Source organism: Stegodyphus dumicola, chromosome 6, assembly GCF_044657685.1.
Source record: "Stegodyphus dumicola isolate Sdum_Otavi_A_Nest chromosome 6, ASM4465768v1".
In the NCBI taxonomy this organism is placed as follows: Eukaryota; Metazoa; Arthropoda; class Arachnida; order Araneae; family Eresidae; genus Stegodyphus; species Stegodyphus dumicola.
This window is the reverse complement of record NC_140773.1, coordinates 189,892,825-189,916,347: the sequence shown is the minus strand read 5'-3', so window position 1 is coordinate 189,916,347 and position 23,523 is coordinate 189,892,825. Positions and strand designations below refer to the sequence as shown.

At 31.4% G+C, this 23,523-nt stretch overlaps 1 protein-coding gene across 1 annotated transcript in view; it reads right to left on the bottom strand.

Moving 5' to 3' along the window:
* Positions 1 to 1,366: 1,366 nt before the first annotated feature.
* LOC118202160 (zinc metalloproteinase nas-13-like) overlaps positions 1,367 to 23,523 on the bottom strand; it is a 197,657-nt gene continuing 175,500 nt past the window's right edge. Inside the window, exons 5-6 of the mRNA XM_085817930.1 lie at positions 12,796 to 12,971; positions 1,367 to 2,811 (exon numbers count right to left, since the gene is read on the bottom strand). Of these exons, the coding sequence (XP_085674056.1) occupies positions 2,546 to 2,811; positions 12,796 to 12,971 (442 nt within the window). The 3' untranslated portion in view covers positions 1,367 to 2,545. The remainder of the gene's footprint in view (positions 2,812 to 12,795; positions 12,972 to 23,523) is intronic.

Sequence of the window (23,523 nt, the reverse complement as noted above, 5' to 3'; positions counted from 1 at the left end):
TTAAACGTCAACATTTTGCTGGTGAGAATATTAATTAATGAATAAAAAATTACAGCTCTAGAAATCGGGCAGGATATGTTGCGTAAAGCAGAACATGTATTTTTAAAAGTAGGTAACAATTCCGATATTTCCCACAAAATGTATTTACATATTTCTTTTCTGTTCCTACTCATTCTTTAAGGACATATCATTCCAAGCCTTAGAAGCTGTTTATAAAATTGTCTACTGAGATTCCATTTTATATATTATAGATAATAATGAAAACTTTTCCACAGCTCTGAATTTTTAAGGAAACTGAAAGTCTGTCTAACCGTGTATTCAAAAGCGCACACATTCAGCATTTTCTGGAAAGGTCTCATCTCCGAATCCTGAAAAGTTCTCGAATTCTTCGAATTTCGAATTTTTAAAATTTCGGTTCCCTAGAATCATTCATATGAGAATAATAATCATAAACAGAAAGGAAAGTGATACTTAAAAAAATATGTAAGGTTTCAGATTTTAAAGGTCACCCAGAAGGATTTGTTAAAAATTTTTCGCTCTCGCTGAGCCGTAGTCGACCAGTCTGCTGTTGTACTCATTCCTGCCAACACAATATTTTCTAGTCTTTTTATTAAGCACAGTTTCCTTCGCATTGACGCTATGTACAATTTAACAGCAAAATTACAAAAAAATTAAAAGCAGCATAGGTTTAGAACTCCCGATGCAATGTTAATTGTTAGAATACATTTCTCTCCTTTTCAGTTTTCTCAATTCATCATGTTAGTGTTTATTTTCCTTAGTAAGATGGCTTGCGAAACATTTTTATTGTTTTATATTATTAACGCTTTGTGTGTTAATTTTATTTATTAAATGTCATGTTCTTCGCACTTAGACACATCAAATTCAATTCAACAGCAAAATCACAAAATATTTCAAAACTGCATATCTTAAGAATTTCCGATAGACTGTCTTGCGGTCTGGAGATAAAAATGTTTTATTCTTTACAGCAGTAGCCTATTATTTATATTATTATTTATATTTATTCTGTACAGCAGTAGTACAGTGTAGCCTTTTGACTAACGCGTACCATCTAAAGAAAAATTTAAATCCTTTAGTACCACTACTTCAAAGTAGTACTACCACCAACAACAAAGCTCAGATTGCAGCATCAATTTGCGAGTGTTACAGAAAAAACTAAATCAGGATGTTGGGGTTGAATTTAATAGTTAAAAATACTTTCTTCTTTACGTACCACCAAATTTTCTTGCGTACCACCGGTTGAGAACCTCTGCTGTACAGTGTTGCCACTGCTTGCTTTCAGGTCGTTGAGTTACTTAATAAAATACATTAAAGTTTTACAAAATATGCAATATAAAATTCGAAATTCAAATTTTTTATAATCGCCTGTATTTTTCCTGTGTAATATCACAGCGCATTTATACGAGAGTTCTGCATAGACGACAAATGGCATAAAGGTGTTTATATTGCTTACAATAAAAGTGTATGCAATATCTTTACTATCTTTATTACTTTCTTTTCACATTGGAAAGGTTTTTCTGATCGATTCCGTATTTTTAAAAGAAATGTAATTCGATAAAGCAAAGAAACGAAAAGATTTAAAATTGAAAGCCTTGTAAAAGGATGGAAAAAATTAAAAGAAGGAGAAAAATCAACACACATCCATTCAAGGTTTTTGAATTCGAAATTCAGTTTCTATATCCCTTTGAAAATTTGCAGCTTTTCAGAGGCTCCCTCTTCCTGAATTTCTCACATCTATTTCATTTATGCTTTTCATTTCAGCTTTACTAACCACGTTACGAAAGTTTTAATATGTACATATAATTTCTTCGTGCAATTTCAGTTTTCTTTGAAGCTAGGCATTTGAGTACGAGATGTATTTGAGAGTTGTTTGACTTCGAATTTAAACTTCGAGGAATTTTTGAGATAAACGATGTAATATTTACTATCAAGAATCTCCTATAATATATTTCTCTCTGCCAGGAACAATATTATTATAACACTGAAAATGTATGATGTTTTCAAATATATGATATATGCAAAATCAGACTTTTTATAAGAATATGAAGCAAGATTTCAGGCATGTGAAATTTATTAGATATATTTTACTTTTCGAGAACCTGTTAACTATATTTTATATGTTATGGTTTAATTAATTCTAGCTCAATGTGTAAGAAATTTAATGAATAAATATTTTAATAACAGGTTCAACGTACAAAAACAACTGTTTCTGCTTTTCTTCTTTCATAGAAATTTTAAAAAAAGTCTCAAAATTAAGATTATTTAATTTTTTTTGTAAATTATTTTTATACTTTAATCAGAACACGGTTATTTCTTTCAGCCGAATCAAAGATGTGCTGTTAATTTTCAATTTATATGCTATAGCACTCAAGCATTAAATTTCCTTTAACAGTATTTGCTAAAGGACTTCTTACGATGGTTATGTGATTATTTTCCAGGACAAAACAATGTTTTTAAATGAGTAGTGGTCATTTTGCAAGATAAAATGTTTTTAAATGAGCACCATATGTTTATCTGGATAAATTTATTAAAACATTAGGAGCTCTCCAATATTTTGCTCTGATAAATGGTTCTTACATTGATACAGTTTATTGATTTTTCGTATATCTCCTTTGCTGAGGTAACTCCGTTGACCAATCTTCGCATCTTTCTTTTTCGGCTCTAGTGTAGGCTTCTTCTTAGGATCTTTACTAAAAGCAAAGCGACTATAATGGAGGATTGAAGAATAGTCATAGTCTTCTTTTAAGAGATGAATAACAGGCCAGTCATATTTTTTAAAGTTTCCTTCCCTTCCTGCAAGAGGTTGAAATTATTAAAACTTAGCCATGTCAAAATTTAAAATTTGAAAAGAAGCATATTATTAATGCAGAAAATTACTTTTTAAATTCTCAAAATAAAAGTGCTAATGAAGATCAAAAAATGTTTTGAGTGTTATAAAAAAGGACATCATTTAAAAATATTACTGGTTGGGAAGAAAATGCTAAAATTAAAAAAAAAAAAAAACCTTTTTACAGAAACTAATTATGAAAAGCTCGTTAAACGTGGAAGCTGAGGCTGTATCGAGAAAACCGAATGAGAGTGCCAGCCAACTTTTTGACATTAAATAAAATTCCTACATATAAGATGTGAGATTTCTCCTTATATAAATGTAATGGTTTTGTCTCATGTTGCGAGCAAAACATAAAAATTACAAATATTTGGATTGTGCTGCTTTTTTTAAGCGATATCTTACAGATATATATATATACTATTTTGCTAAAATGAACTAGCTGATAATAAAACATAAAACAATATTAAATAAAATGAAACAAATTAATTAAATTTCAGAAATAAATAGAATGCAAAGTCTTTTACATATTCTTGATTGTGTGCTCTTCAATTATATTATTTAATTATATGTTAATAAGACGACATTAAATTGATGAATTTTAGTGAAAATATCGAATTGATTTTATTCTTTTATTAAAATATTTGAAATTTCAGCTTTCTAAAACTAGTTTCATTTTAATTCTACGATAAATAGAAATCATACTATAATCGTTTTAGTGTAACGCGGCTGTTGTCAAAAGAACTGGTAGTTGGTATTTCGAAACCAGAAGTCGTACTCATTTGGATAATTTACAGTAGTTTATATTTGAAGGAATATTTTAAAAGGCTTAATTAATATCTGCATCATTCTTGTATTTTCATGGTGGGGCCTCATTCTAATATGGTATAATTCCTGAAATACTCTTTGAGGTATTTTAGGTGAGAGTTTTTTTAGCCCAAAGAGGCGTTAGTCCAGTAGGGATATTAGTCTCGAAACGGTATTTTACGTCGATTCACTATAAATGCCCGTTTCACTTGTTGCATCAAATTTTATCACTTTGTATTATATTTAAAGAAATTAAATAATAAAGAATTTGCATGAATGTATGCATGTTTTCACAGTGTGAGAAAATAACGGTACTCAGAGCCATCAAATTTTGAATAATGTAGTCCTCCAACTGAATATGGGTACATGGATACCGAATTTGGAATTTGTTTTATTTTCTATTTCACACTTTGTAACACTTTAACGAATTTTTGATTAACAAACTCAGCGATTTCAAAGCGAGCAATGGCAACACTGTAGAGAAAAAAACATTTTTATCTTCAGCGCGAGATACTGTATATCGGAAATTCTAAAATATGCTACTTTTAAATATTTTTGACCCAAAGGGACATTAGTCAAAATGCTCTTGAAACGTGTATGTCTGTTTAAATAATAAAAGAAAAAATAAAACTGCTCTTTTGGGCATATTATAAAATCTGAAAGCTTTCCGATTCATTTTTAAATTTCTAAAATTTTTAATTTTTTAACACTTTTAACATAAGTATCAAGAAAAACTCAGAAACGAAAATTTCATGAGAATCACTGTATTGCTACATAAAATACTGATGCGATGCTGAAAGCATAAATACAAGGAGTGAAATAAAAATTAAAGAGATCGAAGAAAAACAAAACTGATTTTTGCTATGAGGCTGATAGATAAAGGGCATTCAGATAGTAAAACGTTGTGAGCAACATTGAATATGCTCAGCTTGTCAAAGCCAGTTTAAAGAAATTGTGGAAAAAAATACTGAAAATTGCCTTATCTGTTACTCAAGATTCGATGAATGAAGCTGAATCAGAAATCAAGATCATGAGCAGATGATGATTCTAAAACAGTTTGTGGTATCTCTTGCAACGGTAGCTGGAATCGTCTTGCAACGGCACATTACTCTCACCAGGCGACGAGCATACCTGTATCGAGTTACGACACTTGCTGGTAAACATTTCTTACTATTGTAGGCATAACGCTATATTCTGAGCAAATACCGACCTTACAGAGCTCTTTCCGAATGAGAAATCCACTACACAACTTTCCTTTTACGCAGTGCTGCTTCAGATGTCGTTTCTCCCTCCTGTGTCGCCTAAATGCGCTAAGTACTAATCATTTGCTTATCCCTATCTCCTTTTCCTTTTCACGTGATTTTGACGCTCGTCAGATCCTTCCTTCCTGGTGTTGCAATTTTAATGGCCAGCAGTATATTTATTTAATGTAAATTTCATGATATTACGAAGCATATGTAAATTTAGGACTATAAAAATTGTCTAATGAAATTAATTTTATAATTGCCAAAGTTGTTATATGCACTTTAATCATAATATCACAAGATTTATACAAAGGCAACATTTAAATGTAATAATAAAAATTAATACTTTGTGTTTTAGTGCTGACATTTCCTTCCTGGGTCGCTTGTCATCAAATGTGACCAACAGTTATGATATCAACCTGCATTTCTTCAGCTATTCAGTGCAAGGACGAACTAGGCTATAGAGGATATTATTGACTAAGCAGTTGAAAAATTCTCATTTCAGCACATCGAAAAAGACCTTCTCGTTTTAGGGGATTATAACAACTCTGTTGGCATTCCTTATCTTTCTACCGATTAGTTATAAAATTGTACGTATTTTGCAGAAATTCACGTTTCAAGTCAATAAAATTCGCAGTTTCATACTTAAGATGATATAAACTCCTACGATATGTACAGGATTCCCAGCCAATGTGGTTTAATTTTCACTAGTAAAACCACAAGAACTTTAAAATTTCGGGCTAAGGAACATGAGGCATATGTTAGAAAAAAAATACAAAAATCCTCTATTGCGTAACGCTATTAGTCAAAAACTCACATTTTCCATTTTTATGCAGACAAAATTGTTTGAAAAGTCTTCTATTGACGAATTAGATATTCTAGAGGTATTTCACATTCATAAAAATTTTTCAGTTCTGGTTAATGATTTTAGTTCCAATCCTCTTTACCCTCGGTTTTTAGGAAGCTATTTCATTTTTCACCAATAGATGGCCCCAACAGCTTGATGTGCTTCCTCTCAGCTTGACGTGCGTCCACTGGCATTTCTTCTATCATTTGCACATCCGCAGATGAAGAAGTAGTCTCTCTCTCTCTATCAAGGTATACATATAATATTTAAAAACATCTTTCGAAGTAGAACTTACTAAGTATGGATTCACTCTTTCTCTACTATAATTAATCTTAGTAGATAATATAATCAATATTATTTAGTAAATATAGATATATATATAAATATATATTCGAAACTAGTCCTGCAGATTCATGAATATTGTGCTGATTAATAAATTACGTGATGTTTCAAATAAAGTTAGAAACTATTTTATTAAATATAAGTAAATTTATTGTGCATTTGCTGTAGAACATTGTGAATTTGCTGCTCTTTTGATGTCTAGAATATATTTGCTGATTTCAAAATTTATGTGAGTCGTGTGTGAAACAAAAGTATCTTAATAAATTTAAGCAATTATCAGCCCTAGATAAGAGGTGCGATTTTAGAAATATTTATGAATTCTGTACCAATTTAATGCACATCTTTTTCTTTCAAACAACAAACTGACAACGATGTTTTAAGTGGTTGCGCTTATCTTTAAAGCTAAAACGTTTTTAATTTTTAATCTAATTTCAATGAAGCCCTATTCAAATATTCACTATAAATATTATTTTATATTGACTATAAATATTATTTTATTATTTTATATTGACTATAAATATTATTTTACAAATACTGTACGGTGAAAAGCGGTGAGTTTTTAAAAAAATTCTAAAGTAAAATGTCCTAACATTGGTGACAGAATGTCGAAGGACGTAAAAAAATAGTATAAATTTTGCCTCACAGTTTTCATTTTGCAGTTGACAACATTATTGAATACTGTTATTGAACTGAACGATCTGTTGATGAAATATTACAAGGCTGGATTGTGCATTTTTTAAAGTTTGATGTCAAAAATATCAATTTAAATATATAGCTCTTAAAACAAGTGAGTCTAAAAGTCCGAAAATGTTACAGTTCGTGATTGCAATACCGGTACATCGATATAACCGAATACCAGTATTTCCTGCTATTTCCCAATTTCGTGACACCGGTGTTTGCTAAAGTAAAATACTGGTATTTTTGGTATTAGCAATAAATAATAATTTTGTTTTAAATTAAAGGGTTTCATTTAACTTATTGGGCATCTACTGTTATTTAAAATACGTATTTTGTTTTATTCACGTGGCAATACCAACGTCAATAATTTCCTTTCTCACTTCTGTTCGGATCTCCTAAGAAACTTCTCATTCTGACTTCGAAGAGAGTAATAATGAAAAAAAAATAATAATACAATTGTTGAAAGTACTTTAATTGGATATGAAAAAGGTAATTTTAACAAGGACGAAATATTAACTTACCAAGGATTGCTTCCTATATTTAAGGAAATTTAAACTTTATTAAGTTTAAATTAAGTTTAAATTTAAACTTTATTAAGTTTATTAAGATATTTAAGCGTTTCTATTCTAAAATGCTGTTTTACAAAAATATATACTTACTTAATGAAAAAAGACTCTATGCCAACGGTAAATTGTAAAATACGCTTGAACAGTGTGCTCTTAATGATAAGACAATTTTTGAAGTTAAAAATCCAGTTCAGATAGCGTTAATTGACTTACCAAAAATACCAGTGATTTACAAATTAATTTTTTCCATTTTGAACTGGATTTAATGTCTAAAACTGTATCAGCTCTGCTTCCAATAAAGCTGACTGTGGAAGCAGTAGGAAGGACTCCAACTAAACAGCGAATCAACAATAAATTTTATATTTCAATCACTTAAAGAAAAGGACACCCCGCTATCTAAGGAATAATAAATTCCATTGAAATTTCGCACAGAGAAAAGGCTTAGCGAACTAGAAATATTTTAAGGTATTTACATAATTATAAGAAAAGAGGCTAACAGGGTCAAATTTAATTGTGGTAAATTCCCGCAAAAACATTTCTGAAAAGGAAACACAAACCTATCCAGAGGAATTCATCGAAGATGATGTTGATGTTAATATATCGGAAAGAAATATTTCTCCGGAAGAAATTACAATTAGCTACAAATTAAAAAATTGTCACAAACAGTAATATAAAAGTAACACAAAGAGCAGATTTATCTAAAACCGTTAGGGAAAAGACCCAAATGTTAAATGAAGAACTTCGAGGCAAATAATTTATAGAGAAACTATATCACTCATTATTAACAGTTCCACCAACCAGCAAGGATGCAGAAAGAGCATTTGCAACTGCAGGTAATTTGTGCAGAAAATAAGTTTTAGGCTTAATGATTCACAGATTATTATGTTTCCTTCCTATCCCATTTAAAAAATATGCAGTTAATAAATTGATTGTTTTTTCCTGTTAATAGATATTATATTATAGACTAAAGAACAAGATTTTTATGTAATATTTACTCTTCTTAATAATAATAATAATACTATATGTTTTGTTCCATTTTTGTATTGTAAAATTGTAACAGAACTATTTGGATGTAACCGAATTATTTTATCGAACGCCATCTAGTGGCGACGAGAGCAACTTCAGTTGAACTCCAACTGCGATGAGGATAAGTTTTCCAATATTATATTATTTCTCCGTGACTCGAACGTTAATTCTAAATGTTAGGTGTTCCGTTTTGGTCTGTGTTCTGTTTTAATGTTTATTTTCTTTGTAATTACTTCTGTGCTTCCTTAATAAATTACTTTTAGAGCTAACTGGCGTTTGCGTTTATAGAATAGCAGTTACAATATTATAATGATTTAATTTTTATGTTATATATTTTTTTTCTAATGTTATCAGTTACTTGTACTATTTTACTGCTTTTATTAATAATACTTGAATATAACATTTGTTCCATTATTTCATATATGTACGCAATAAAATTGTTTATATTTTTATAGTTTATGCAATTTTTGGATAAAACTAATAAATATGGAAAAAAAATGTGTTTTTGTATTTTTTGAAAAATTCCTGATACTGGTATTCCGCTACAATTATTGAACTGAATGATATCCAAGCCTTAGAAAACGAAGCATTAATGCATTCCCCGTGCATTAACGCACAAAGAGGGTAAAGTTTTCAAATGACATCCCTTCTACTTCCTAAAAAAGAAGCTTCCATTAGCCTTTTATTAAAAGCTGTTTTCATTAAAAGTTTTGTTTAATGTTTTATTAAAAGCTGTTTGCCCAAATGCAACTTTTATAATGCATTTGGGGAAACTGCATCTGCTGCTGCATACCTTAGGGGAGAGAATAAACCACATGGGAATCTCGGCCGTTTGAATGAAAGGCTGTCTACGGCGTTTTGGCCCTCAAAGGGTTAAAAAGTACCCAATACCAGTAATGTGTTTTTGGTACCAACTTATAACTCTGAATTATATGTAGCATATGAATGCAAGTTGTGTTTTTTATGAAATACTGCTACTCCATGTACTCTCTGATTTTCTTAAAAATATGTACAGCCCTATCCTGGTGGTGGCGGCTGCTGGATTGTACTTGATCTCCCGCTGAGCAGGCACTATTCTGTTTGGTATACACCTTCGGTCAGAAGCCTGCTCAGTGGTGATAAATGAATTAAATAAATGTATTTTTGGTCCGGTTGTGCAGTCATTAGTTACAGTCGTTATTACACTATACATTTTTTTACTTCTCATTGATTAATATTTATTTACAGAAGAATTTTAATTAATACTAATCGAAACAAATTCCTTACAAACTTTTGCCATATTTTCATTTAAAAAATGATAATCTAGTTCTTACGTATTTTTATAATGAATGCGTTTGGACTGCACAGAATACGTTAACCAAACCTTTGAATGCATTTTAAATTTATTAATCTTAAAACGATATTATTTTTAATTAGGGATAAAGTCCTGTCCGCTGTAAACAGACATCAAATGGAGATGCATAGAACTTTTCACTTATTTTTTTAATAAATGTGCATTGCTGATTAGTGTAACAACGGTAATCCTTTGAATTATAAAAATTTAAATGAAATCAATAATGCCTTTAAACGTCTCTTTATAATAAATAATAAGTAAAATTGCATTGCATTTTGATGAAAGAAATAATGTTTCCTTCTTACTTCCATGTCACCGTGGCTTAAAATTTTGAACTGGAATTATGTCTAACAGAAACGCGTTACGCTGTTATATGTAAATATTTTAAGCATTACCTTTTTCATTGTTTTTACTATTTCTAAAATTAATGAACTTTGTTTTTCGTAGTCAAGCTGAGCAGTTTCTTTTTTTTCTTTGCTTTAAAAGAAAATTTGCTTTTTTTCGTACAGCTCATACTTTTCGTTTTTTACCTGCGTTAGAGGTTTGCGCTTCGCCACATTTTAATAATGGATGCGAACTTCCATAGCTAATGCTTTTTTCTAAATCTCTTTATAGTAGAGCTGAAATGATCCTAAATATTTGCGTATGGTGTCTGAAATATGCACATAATAAAGTCTGTGAGACAAGGTGTTTATGAGCTTTTTCGTTTTTTGATTATGCAGTTAAGAAAAGCAAATGCAGAGTTTAATTTTAAAGTGTTAAAATAGCAATTATGTGACAAATAATACTTCAGCAAATAAAGATCGGAATAATTTCATGAGTTTTACCTCAATGTAATTATCACATGTAATTATAATATCTTCATTAAAGGAAGCAAAATGAGGTAAATTTTCACCTAAAAAAATGTAAGGCAGCGATTAAGGAAGGAATGAAAAAGTTTTGGGCCTTTATCATACCTATAAGAGTTGCTTAAAATAGCACATATTACAATACATGGAAATCATCCCATATTGCAAAAATATTTAGTTGCTTGGGTAAGAACAAAAGAATAGAAAACTGCGGGAGATCTAAGGTATTGAAAAAATGTGAAGAGTAAAAGAGAATCTGAGGTAATCCTTATAGAGTTTATTTTTAAAAGTTCATATGTACGGTATAAAGCAGTTTTGTCATTTGCCAGTTGCGAGTTTGTGTAAGTAATCACAGAAGAGATTAAGATTCTCTAAAGAAGAAACATTGTTTATAGTGTAGTTACTTATAACAGTAGGCTGAGGGTTGAGAGACATTATTTGGAAATTTCAGAAATAATAAAAATCCTTAAAATTTGATAATCGTGACATGTGTGACATAAATGTGGGTATTGCTTAATTGTTCTTTCTTTTTCAAAGTAGTAAAATTTCTTTACGTTTACATACAAACAAGGTATGGGTTTGTTTAAATATTTGTGTTTTCTTTGTACTTTTATAAATTTGTAAATATTCCTTCATTCGTTTAAATTTATGCAACTATTTTCGCATTTATTTTGTGTTTATGTAAATAATTCGTTTTTATCATCTGAGGTGGAAAATATAATTCATATAACCATTCACTATTAGTTCACATTTCTGTAAGTTGTGGTAGAATTGCAAGTAAGCTTCAAATTTAATGACAAAAATTGGGTAAACATCGCCAAATCTGACTGCTTTCTTAACTTTCTCCCACCTTTCATATAAGTTTCCTTTTCTTTTGTGAGTCATAGATACGGAAAATTCTGTAAATCATGTCATTCCGAGTATGCTATGTAATGAGGCTTAAACAGTCGCTGAATTATCTCTAAGTAAATTTCTTGAATTTTTTAGTATGCTATTTTAGAGAAAATTTGTTGTAAAATACATTTTCCTGTGAGTGCTTTTGAATGCATTTACATTAGGAGTTCTTGAAGCATAAAGCTTCAGTTCTTGAAGCATACATTCTGGAACGTAGAAACGTAGAATTTATGTCCCTTTTACACATTTTTTTCTAGTGATATATTTAGCGATAATGAACCTCTTAAAAATAAACCCGCTTTGAGCAAAGAGGAATTGAATGACGCACTTACGTGTTATCCCGTCCACCGTGAAAACTGGGTACCATTGAATATAAAAGTTGTTGGAGATGCCACCAAAGTTGCGTCAATCGTTTCTGCGAAATTCTGAAGGAATTGACGCCTCTCTCCTAAATAAACAATCAGTATTTCTCTTGTTTCGTTCTTTTCACTAAGTAAAAAGGCTTTCACTAATTTCTACTCTTTGGCTTGGCCAAATGATGTGTTTTTTGTAAAACATTTTTTGTGCACATTCTGCACGTGTGAAACGTCTCTGCACTCCCTGACTGTTCCAATCCATTGCTGTTTGTCGGTCATATCCAGCTGCTGTCTACAGCAGATGTTAATTCTCTCCACCAGGTGTAAATCAACCAGAGTGCAATGACAAATATAATTCTACAACTCTCAAACTCATTTTTGTTTTAAATTGTAAGCAAAAATATAGCAATAACAGTTAGTTTATATTCTCATTTACAAAAACAAAAGGTAGCTTTTCGAGAATCAATCGGGCTTACATTAAAAACGAGAACGCAGATGTCATGAGTGTGCTGTGAAGCCACGTTTATTCCCGACTGGTGCTAAATCGCGCTGTTTGGCAACAGTTTCCTGGTCGATGGGATAATACGTAAGTACCCAAGGATGTAAAAACAATAGTTTTGAAAGCAATGAAATATGTGTAGGTCGTAAGATGAGAAGCCTTCAGTTTCAGACGTACCAAACAGCCCCTTATCAAGAGCACAAAAAAAGGTTCATATACATAAATAAAATTTTCAAATTTGTATTTATTCCTTGGTGCATAAACAGTCGTCATACCACCATTCTTTTTTTTCGTTTTTTCATCATGATCGTGAAATATAATTTGATGCATCCGTACATACAAAAGTCTTGAGAAGACTTAGGTATTTTTTTCCTCGTCAAGATCTTCAGATCTTGTGCAAAATAAAACAAATTCAGAAAAAGAAAGATTCATGGGAAAACTCATACTAATAAGTAGTAGTTAAGAAATATGTTTAAAAATATTTTAAACAGTAGTTATTTATGGTCTCACCTTCTTTCACATTCTCCCAATGAACAGTGACAAAATCATCTCGATCTGGACGACTCTGTTCATGCACAAACCCAAGCGTGTGCATTAATTCGTGCATGATGATGCCTTTAGAATAACAGCCGATTCCCAAAGAAAGCGTCTGTTCACCACCCATACGTCCCACGTAAGATGCACATCTAAAAGTAAATTTTACATCTTTCTGATTCTATTAAATGACAATAAGACGAAGCATCATAAAAGGATGTAAATTAAGGATAATAAATTACTAAATACAGTAAAACTTTCCCAATAGAGAACGCTTACGAGGACATAGATTTTGGTTATTTAATAGAGTTTTTCTCTAATCAAAATGATCGAGAATTTTAAACTTAAAGATATTTAAACCATAACTGTTGATTCTGCAAAAATTTAGTGCTAATATTTTATATTTGCTATAAAATATGTATAAAGTGTACTATGCATATTGCTATAAAGAATAATAATAAATAAAATATTTTTAAACAATAAATTTCACCTTGAATGCCCTACTATTATACTATTCTATATTAAAACCGTTAAAAATGAGTCTTTATCTTCAATATTTTTACACTTTTCTTCTCTATCAAAAGCTTCAGTATCAGTTAAGTTCTTCAGTTTAAGTAATAAAACATTTAATACCTTTGTTATTTTATTCTGCATAGCTCGCTGTTGAAAGATAACATATTCAGTAACATTTACTTTATAAATATTTTTATTCATTTATTTAAGTTATAAGGTATTTCTCTCGCCTTCTTGGCATGCCTTTGCGGTGTGGTGGTCTCCATGCTGGGCGCGTATTTCAGAGGTCTATGGTTCGATTTCCGGCGAAGGTGTTGCATAGCTTTCAATCTCTCTATCTTCCAAAAAATCCTAATGTCTCTATAAAGTCTAGTTAATTTATTTTCACTTCTATCAAAAAATTGGAAAGATGGAAAGAACATTGTTACATGGTTCGTAATGGATTGTATTCACACAGAATCGATTATAAGATTGATAAATCCCCCCCCACATCAAACACGTTATAGTTCTGAAACTTTTCACAAATGTACTCGTACAGCCTTCCTCAGTAAGCCAGAGCACAATCAGTGGTTACTACTACAAGCTACTAATAACGTTAAACATAACGCAGTGCAAATGCACGGAGATCTCTCAATACTTCCAAATGAGGTCTGAACTAAAAACAAAGAACTGAGGCTGCCTCCAGACTTATAAAGTTTCCCCCCAGCCGCCGAGAAATCTTTAGTTTCTTCCGTTTCTTGAAGTTACTGGAAGGCATACACGATTAACTTTTTAAAACCCAAAGCCTTCGCTAACCTGTATGTTTAAATACCGAACCTCTCGAAATGGTTTTCGAGAGTCACATCAATTTCCTCTCCTCCTCATCCATTAACGCACAAAGAAGAGTTAAGGTTTTAAATGACATCCTTTCTTTTTCTAACAAATAAAGATAAGAAACCACAAATAAATTCTTTTAGGACAAGCTGTCTGTAATAAACTGATACAATGCATTTGGAGAAACTGCACCTATTACTGCATGGCTTAGGGAAGGGAAGAAAACAACATCGGAATTTCATCTGTTTGGGGCGGTTTTGGTCGTTTGAATGAAGGGCCGTCTGAGCCGATATGGTCTTCAAAGAGTTACATATGCAAATAAGGGTCGCATACGGTTTATACGGTTATAGTTACATATAGGGACAAATTTCAGTTATTTAGCTACAATACCAGTTACAGTTGTACAGGAATCGGGCAAAAATGTCGCCAAATGATAGCCAAGTTTGGCGACTTTTGAAGATTCCTCTTCAAAACTATTGCCCAGCTTGGGGATATCTCACCAATTTAGCGAGATCGCCATTTACCTCAATGTTAAACATACTTGCTCCTATTAACTAATTTTTCAGGTAAAATTTTATTCCTTCAGACTTTTCATGTTACATCGTACAAAATTCTCATCAATATTTTAACGCAATACGTCATCAATTGTTAAAACAATTTAATAACATCTAAAATAATTAATCTTTCACAAAATTATCACAGTTTCGAGATAAGGATTCTTTATATAAAATATACAATAAGAAGAATGTTCTGCAACTAAACTTTGGATTATGCCTTGATCTAATGGTTCGCATGCTTTCGTTTAGTGGCAAAAATATAGTATTTGTATTCTAAACTTTCAGATCGGAAGATTGAGAGTAATATTTATCAAATATAGAAAACATTATTAGGTATCATTTTTATTTTATATTTGGGATTTTTGCATTGAAACATATGCCAACGTAACGTTGTACCGCAAGTTATCTAAGACCTTTTTATGTGCGTTTTATTCTTTAAGAAGCTTAAGATTGGAACTTTGCTTTCTGAAATTAAATGGCTTTATAAAACCTATTACGATGTAAAGATTGTGTTAATTTTATTAACAGTTAAATTTCCTTTCCTATCGATTCTTAATTTCAACTTACACAACTTCCGGCCAGAACGTAGTTTTAGAATCACGTCTGAATACATAATGAGGAAGTGCGGTATTTAACTGCGAAGTTCTTCCGTCTTAGTGAGAGAGATACCAGGTATTCTGGATACACGCGTCCGCCTTTTTAGGTTACTCTGTCGTAAGCTATTATCACGCTCGGCCGTACTTTAGGCCCTTGATAGCTTCGCAGTCTATTAACGTTAAGGGGCCAACTCTGTTAGAATTTTGAAAGCTTCGGCTATACCTCTTTAGTTTAGATTAGTTTAGTTTAATTCTTAGTCTTTTAAGTTCAAGCCCAAGTGTCGGCTTTATTATACAACTCCAAGAAGGAGTTCTGTCAAATCTTATTTTGAATAATAAAGGGTTATTTTACCCTTCCATCTTGTTGGTTCCATCACACGAACTCAAGCCATTATTCGCTTACTAGTTCTTAAGATTCTTCACTTTCAACAGTAACTTAGAATTACCCAGTGAGGAACTCTGCAATCATACAACAACATAACAATATTGTTAGTCCCTCTTTCGATACTTTTTCTCGAATGTATTTTTAATTTTTTAAACAAATAGCTTTATTTGGTTAAGTTCCGTTTTTTAAACATGACAAAGCATAGGGAGTGTATTTAGGAAGGAAGAGGAATGCCTTCGAGAACGATATTTTAAATGAAATTCTATAACAGAGACTCTTTTAAGAGAACGTTTTAAGGCTATTTACATTACTCAACGATTAACCTTACCCTGTTTATGAAGATTTCTTCCGGTTGGGACTACCAGTGTTTAGCGATTTTACGGGTGGTGCACTAGTGGCCAGTTTTATTTGGAACTGGATAAAATAATCTAAATCAAAATTCTTTTCATTGTGCTTCAATATAATCAATTTGTTTCTTTGGAAGTAGATTTGAATGGGGATTATGGCATGAACCAAATTTTGTTCATGCCATAATCCAAATTTGAAGTTTTAAAATGTCCTATACGTAGACATTCAACCATCTTTTAAAGTCTTTTTTAAATTCCTACTATTAGCTCACACCATCCCTATATCTTGTTCAAATTTTCAATCATTAATAAAATACTTTTTATTCATCCAGTCAAATTCAAATACATTTTTAAACTTGTAGTGATGACACTTGATGTTAATACAGTTTTTTTCACGTATTAAAATTTTTAATGTAAAAATTTTTTTTTTGTATTTTAAATTTTTTTTCCTTGCTGACCTAAGTAGGAATTGACTTTAATTTTTTATTTAATTATTAATTAATTAATTTTCAGTCGTTAATAAAATACTTTTTATTCATTCACTCAAGTTCAAATACATTTTTTTTAACTTGCAGTGGATGACACTTGATATTAATACAGTTTTTTCACATATTAAACATTTTTTAAATTTTTAATTAAATTATTTTTTGTATTTTTTAAATTTTTCTTTGTTGAGTTAAAAAAATGTGTTTATATTACCTGTTATTCCTAGAAAAGGCAAGTAGTTGGATTAATTTTGGAATGAAGTGTACATAACCAGTTCGATGCTAGATAATCAATAGTTGGGTAATCTGTTTTCATTAATTGTTTAAAGTGTTGATTTTTTATTAAAATTCATTGTCCAAAATTTGAGAATTTATTATTTATTTTGATTAATTAGTAATTTGAGATTTACTAATTGTAATCTTTTCATCTAGGATTCTAATGTTAAATAGGGTTCACTAGCGGCCGAGCGCTAAGTTGCTGAACACTTGTAGTTCGGTCCAAGGATTGAATCCCATGTCCGGGCTGGCTGCATGGGCGCATTCATGGCTTTCCTCATGAACCAGTTTCCCTCAGAAAGCCCTCCCTCCCCTTAGGCAGCTAGCCCTCGAGGCCGTAATTACATAAACCAAACACATTATAATAAGGTTTTCTTAAAGAGATTATAGTGGTTTCTGCCTTTTTTTTTTAAAAATCTTTTTCTTTTAATGGAAGTCATTACAAAAGTAGTGGTACAGTCTTCTTGTTATGAACATGAATGAAATGTAGACTGCAGCATTATTAGTGAAGATCGCAAATTTTTTATTTCATTCGTTTTTCGGAGACAGCCACATAAAAAAGAAAAACATCTATTATGAATTCAGCTAGTGTACTTTCAGGTGTCCAGTTAATAATTAAGAATAATAGTAATGAATAATTGCGTTTATTGCTCTTATATTGCTTTGGTTTGTTAATTACGGATTAAATTTTAAAGCAAAAGTAAATATCTTACACTCTGCCAAATGGTAACATATGGTGCGTGAAAGATAACAATATTCTCTTTAGAGCAATGATAGCATATTTTTTTTTTTTTTAAATCTCTGAGATTCTGCTTAAATTTAAAATAACATATAAATGTCTTACGCTTTGCCGAGTGATTGAAACATAAATATCCTATGCTTTGTGGAATGGCAACACATATTACTTTTAAATCGTCGAGTTTGTTGGCTAAAATGACATTAAATTCATACAAAATATGAAATAAAAAACCAACCCGAAGCATAAAATTCCGGCTTCGAATTGCACAATGTTCGCTGGAAAATTATTGTACGTTTAAAATTTATGTAAGCTTATGTAAAATTTTCAAGCTGCCGTCGTTTTCGAAGAATGCGAGAAATATATATACGGGGTGACCCAAAATTCCGTTAACGTTTGAAAATTCAATAATTCACTGAATAACTTAGACAGAGAGATAAAACTGACATACATGCTTGAAATGTCATGGGGTTTTATTGAAAGCAAAAAAAGTGCTTAAAATGGCGCTTCATGTAATAAGAAAAACAATGATTAGCATACCAGTTGATTTTTAGCAAAGACGCTCTTTATGACAAACTCTCAGCATGTCGCCCGTCAATGATAAAAAATAACTATAGTTTAGGGACAATGTTGTGAACAGCACTGTACAGCATATCTCTAGATATGGTGAGAAATAGCCGTTGGGGATGTTGTCTTTTGGAGTCCCTACTCAGTTTGAACTTTGTTGTGGGGTTACTTTAATTGCGGTAGACTCGTAATTTCAAGTAACCCCACAACCAATAATCACACGGATTGAGATCTAGGTGTAAGGATCTTAAGTTTTACTAACGTTTATTTTATTTTAAATCTTTACTATCACTTCTTATTTTCTACTTCCAGCCAGAATTATAAGCGTTAACTGATTTATGCAAAATTTTGTCTGGCGAACGCCAAGTATTTAAGTGTGGCTTTTTGCCAAGCGAGAGAGAGGAAGCAGTGAGTCGAAGCAGGCCGCTTACCTTAGAAGTTTTACTCAGTTGCTGGTTGCCTTCCAGGCCAGAGGTTTTAATCCTCTTGATAATTGTTAAACGCATTGTAGTGTTCACAGTTCTCTGTACTACATACGCTTTCCTGTTAATATAAGGCCAATCTTCCAAGTTTATTACTTCAAAGTTAGAGTTTAGTTTTATTTTTATATTCTTACGTTTAGACCACGAGTAGTGGGTCATTGTATTCCGAAGTACGGAAATTATTGTAAATAGAGAAAAAAAAGGGTTTTGTATACCCTTCTTGTGTATCCTGTCTACTTCCCACAGTTAGTGAACATAGCTTTAGTAAGCTCTCTGTTCCGAGTCAGGTCCTTGCATGTTCCCGAAGAAGGTAAGACGGAACATTGAACCTGATATAGGGATCTGAGAAGCCAAGCATAACGGGAACGGAGGCTCAGCACGCGATCTTCACAAAACGATGTGTACGAGAAAACTTTCACATGTGTAGCAATATGGGGTGGAGCGCCATCCTTCACTAAGTCATACCTTCCAACAGGTGTTTATCAGTCAGACTAAGGATGATGAGATTCTTCAACATATCATCGTACCTCGCACCCTTCACACTGACAGTTTGACTAGCAAAACCACGCATTTCCTCAAAGAAAAAGGGTCCAGTCACGACTGATGTGATAAATACACATCACACTGTGACCAACATCCGGAGGTGAAGATATAAAAGTGAGTAAGTCATGAAAGGACTGGTTCTCTCTCTCGCTACAGCTCATACACGATTCTCATGCAGTCGCTGACGTTTCTCTGCCCAGCGCCATACGTTGGCCTTTTTTTTTTTTTTTTTTTTGCATTTTTTCCTTTCAATAAAACCCCATGTTACTTCAAGCATGTGTGTAAATTTTTACCTCTCTACCTACATTATTCGGTAAATTTTTAAATGTTAACGGACTTCTGGGTTGCCCGATATTTACACTTTCTCATTATTTAATAATAAAGGAGACGGTTCTGAACTGTTTTGAAAGAGTACACGTTTGCATAAAGGAACAAAATGGGATAAAAGAAGTTTTTATCTCAAACTTAAATTCAGATGTATATTGATAATTTTCTTCTCCGTTCCTCCTCACCCTCCCGCTCAGCACCAAAAAGAAATTCTAATAAATGCCTTAGAGGAAAGAAAATTATCTCTCATCTGTAGCACAAAAGGTTCCATATTTTTTTGAAAACAAAAATGGAACAGACTTGTTTGTCCTTATGGAAAACAAACAAGTCTGCATTCTTCACATTCTCAAAGATCGGTTTAAGGAAATGATGCAATTGATCCAATAAATCAGTTACTTGAGAGAACGAAATTAATTCAATTATACAACTGTAATATTTCCACAATTACTTTTATTCATATAGGTATATTATTAGTGATTGATTTTAAATTGGATTAGTTTATTTAATTTGGCAATGCATACTAGAGTTATTTGCGTACGGGGAGAACTGCTTCCTGGAGGATTGTTTAAGGTGAAGTGATTCATATTTACGTAATACATAGGAAAAATTAAGAAAGTATTTGTAAGCCCAAACCTTTCTCAGAAGTCAGAACTCCAGCTGGACTACCAATATTCAATAGTATTATCCACTCAGCCACTGGCTGGCAAAAATTGTACTTGATTGAATTCTACAAAGGTGTATGTTTATTGGATCAATCATTTAAAAAAATCTGAAAGTTTTCAGATTTTAAATTACGTCCAAAGATGCGTTTTTTTTTACATTTTGTGTGTTACCTTTATTTATAAAATATCATGTTCATTAAGTATCAGAGGTGAAAAAAATTACACGTTCTGTTTTGGTGCTGTACATGGGTGAGTCAAGGTTTACCTTTTATCCAGTTTTAGGTTATTAATATAAACCAGAATCACAGCTGAATATTCTTTTCTATTCGGGTTATTTTCGGTCTTAGCCCAAACACGGTAAAAATCAAGTCTAAATTATCTCTTCAGTCTAGGTTATTGCGGCAGCAGTGCAGAAAATTAAATTATCTACATCTATGTAATTCAGTAGTATTTTATAACGGTCTGATAATGGGTTTACCTCACTGAAGGTGAATAATTGTTTTTATGAAAAACGAAAAAAAAATTTTTTTCCGGAGGCATTTACGTTTAGTCATTCGTTGAGCATGTGCGCCGAATGAGATGATAATGAGTAATCTATAGTATTAACTGCTCATTTAAACAAACTCTTCTCAAATATTTTCTGGCTTAAGTCGATACCTTCGGTCTACTATTATGACCCGATCATATGAGTAAAGACATAATTTTCAAGAACTGAAATGTGTATAAAACAAGAGTTTAAGAGATTATTAAAAGTAATAAAAATGTCTTAAAAATAAATTGTGTAGATATGATAAAAAATAGCTAAAAACAAATGAATACATGAACCATTTTACAAGTAAAATCATTAGAAGTATGTAATAACGTTCCTATAGATAAATTCGTAGAGATATTAGGAATTTTTGGAAATCAGAGAGATGAATTGCCGGCTCAGTGTGCTGACCACTACACCACGAAGGCACGCTAGAAAGGCGGGAGAAATATCTCACGTCCTAATTATTCAGCTAAATTTGTAAATTTATTAATTTTATTCTCTATTTTCATAAACTTATGTTTATTAAGATGACATTTATATTATTAAAGAAAGTAAGGAAGCCAAATGTAGTAAACTGTAAGCTAATATGTATAATATACCAAGTGACTAAAAATATCATGACCGGATAAAGCCGGTCGTGGCATTCAGAGGGTTGAAATGTTCCAGCGATGTTTAATAAATTTTACGCAATTTCAAGTGGCTCGAGATAACTCACTTCAAGAATTCCTGATTCAAAATATATTGAATGCTATTATTTCTATTTTGAGGCAACTAAAATGCATTTAAAAAAAAACACTGGTAAATTATTTTGAAAAGTAGAATTATGAATACACATAAATGAAAACCATAATTACTAAATGTAATACTTTATTATGCAAATGACTTCAATTTAATAATAATGCTTAAGGACGTATTATTTTATCCTATTAGTGTTTTGAAAACCGACGTATTATTTTATCCTATTAGTGATTTGAAAATCTCTTGTAAAATGCAGTTCGATTATGATGCTTCAAAAATTATTATATTGCTCATAAAATTTCAAACTGTACACCTACCGAAAGGTATATATTTTGTCGGTTTTTAGTGCATGACATTTGAATGAAATGTATAACTCTAAAAATTAATTCCGAAAGCATATTATTACCTATATTATGCTTCAAAATATTATTATAATTTAATTTTGATTTTTGTTAATTAACGTTTAATACAATGTTCCTTAATTAATGTTACTTTGATATCTGATTGTACAAAATTTGAGATTACATCAAAAGTATTTTCAGAAGGTCTTATCTGGGGGGGGGGGAACTTATTCTTGACTTAATGAAAAATGAAATGTTGCACGTTTCATATATTATTCTTTAAAATCTCCTGCATATTAAAGCAAATGCATCATTTTAGTGCTTTAAGTCATGAAATACTTCTTATGAAACTAAAAGATATTGACTATAATCAAAATAACCTCCTCAAAACAAAATCTGAAAGTTTTCAGAATTTATGTTATACCCAAGGGGACGTTTATTTCCATTTATACACACATACACGTTTCGAGAGCATTTGAGCTACTTAAAAATATCATACCTTTAGAATATTCGATAGACAATCTCGCGCTATGGAGATAAAAATGTTTTATTCCCTACAGTGTTGCCACTGCTCTCTTTGAAATTTTTGAGGTTTCCAATCAAAAATTAATGAGTTTTACAAAATATGAAATAGACAATAACACAAATTCGAAATTCAGGTTTCCAGGTGCTCATATTCGGGTGGCGGACTACGTTATTCAAAATTTGATGGCTCTAGGTACTGTTGTTTTTTCACACTACGAGAAACATACATACATTCATTTAGATTCTTTATTATATAATTTCTTTAAATAAAATACCGGGCGATAATATTTGGTGGCAGCAATTTTGAAAGTGACACAATGCTTTGAGTGATTCAACGCAAAATGCCGCTTCGAAACTATTAGCCCTTCTACGCTAACGCCCCTTTAGGCTAATAAATGTAAACGTTTATAACTTAGGTCATTACTCGTAATTATCATTACTTAGGTCTACTTCAGCCTGGATGTTTTTTGATCTGAACGAGATACTGGCCAACACATTTTCTCAATTTCAGGTAATACAACTTTCTTTTTCATCCAGTGGACCAACGCGTCAGCAATGGATTTAAACATGTTTAAAAAAAGGTTCGAGTGATGTTTAGAAAGCTGAAAGCAGCAACTTGCTGAAATAAAAGACAAAAAAGTCAGCAAATGTTATATAATCTAAAAATATAGAGTTTGAAACAATGGCATGTAGTTTTACAGTTGATGAAAAAGATATTAAGCTCCAAATTGTGTTACTTGCTAGCAAGAAAAATCTCTCTTCATAAATGAAGATGGAAATCCTGGAATGGATGGGCTGGAAGATTTTCATAGCAATGCATCAATATGGAGAAGAACTATGGAATGTGGAGGATATACTGAGAGAAATAGAATTTAGGCTGGACGTATGTAAAAATGATCCGAGTTATCAAATTTTAAATGAATCAGAAACTCTAGACAGTGGGATACAGCGATGTGTTTAGATGAGGATATGAGCAAGAAACGAGAATATGTTGAAAAGTAATAAAATATAATTATTTTCAAAGTAAATTTATCGTAGACAACACAGAGATTTTGAAAGTAACACATTCGTATTACTACTGACTTAACTTACTTTCATACAGTAATTATAATAAAAAATAACATTATTTATTAAATGTTAAATACTTAAAATTTACGATTTTGCAATGTATTTTTAAATTTGGTGATTTTAATATCTTTTGTGATAACTTTAGAAGGTTTCGCTAATTTAAAAAAGCTTTGAAAACTAATTAGACTGAGATAATGAGGTGCAACTGTGT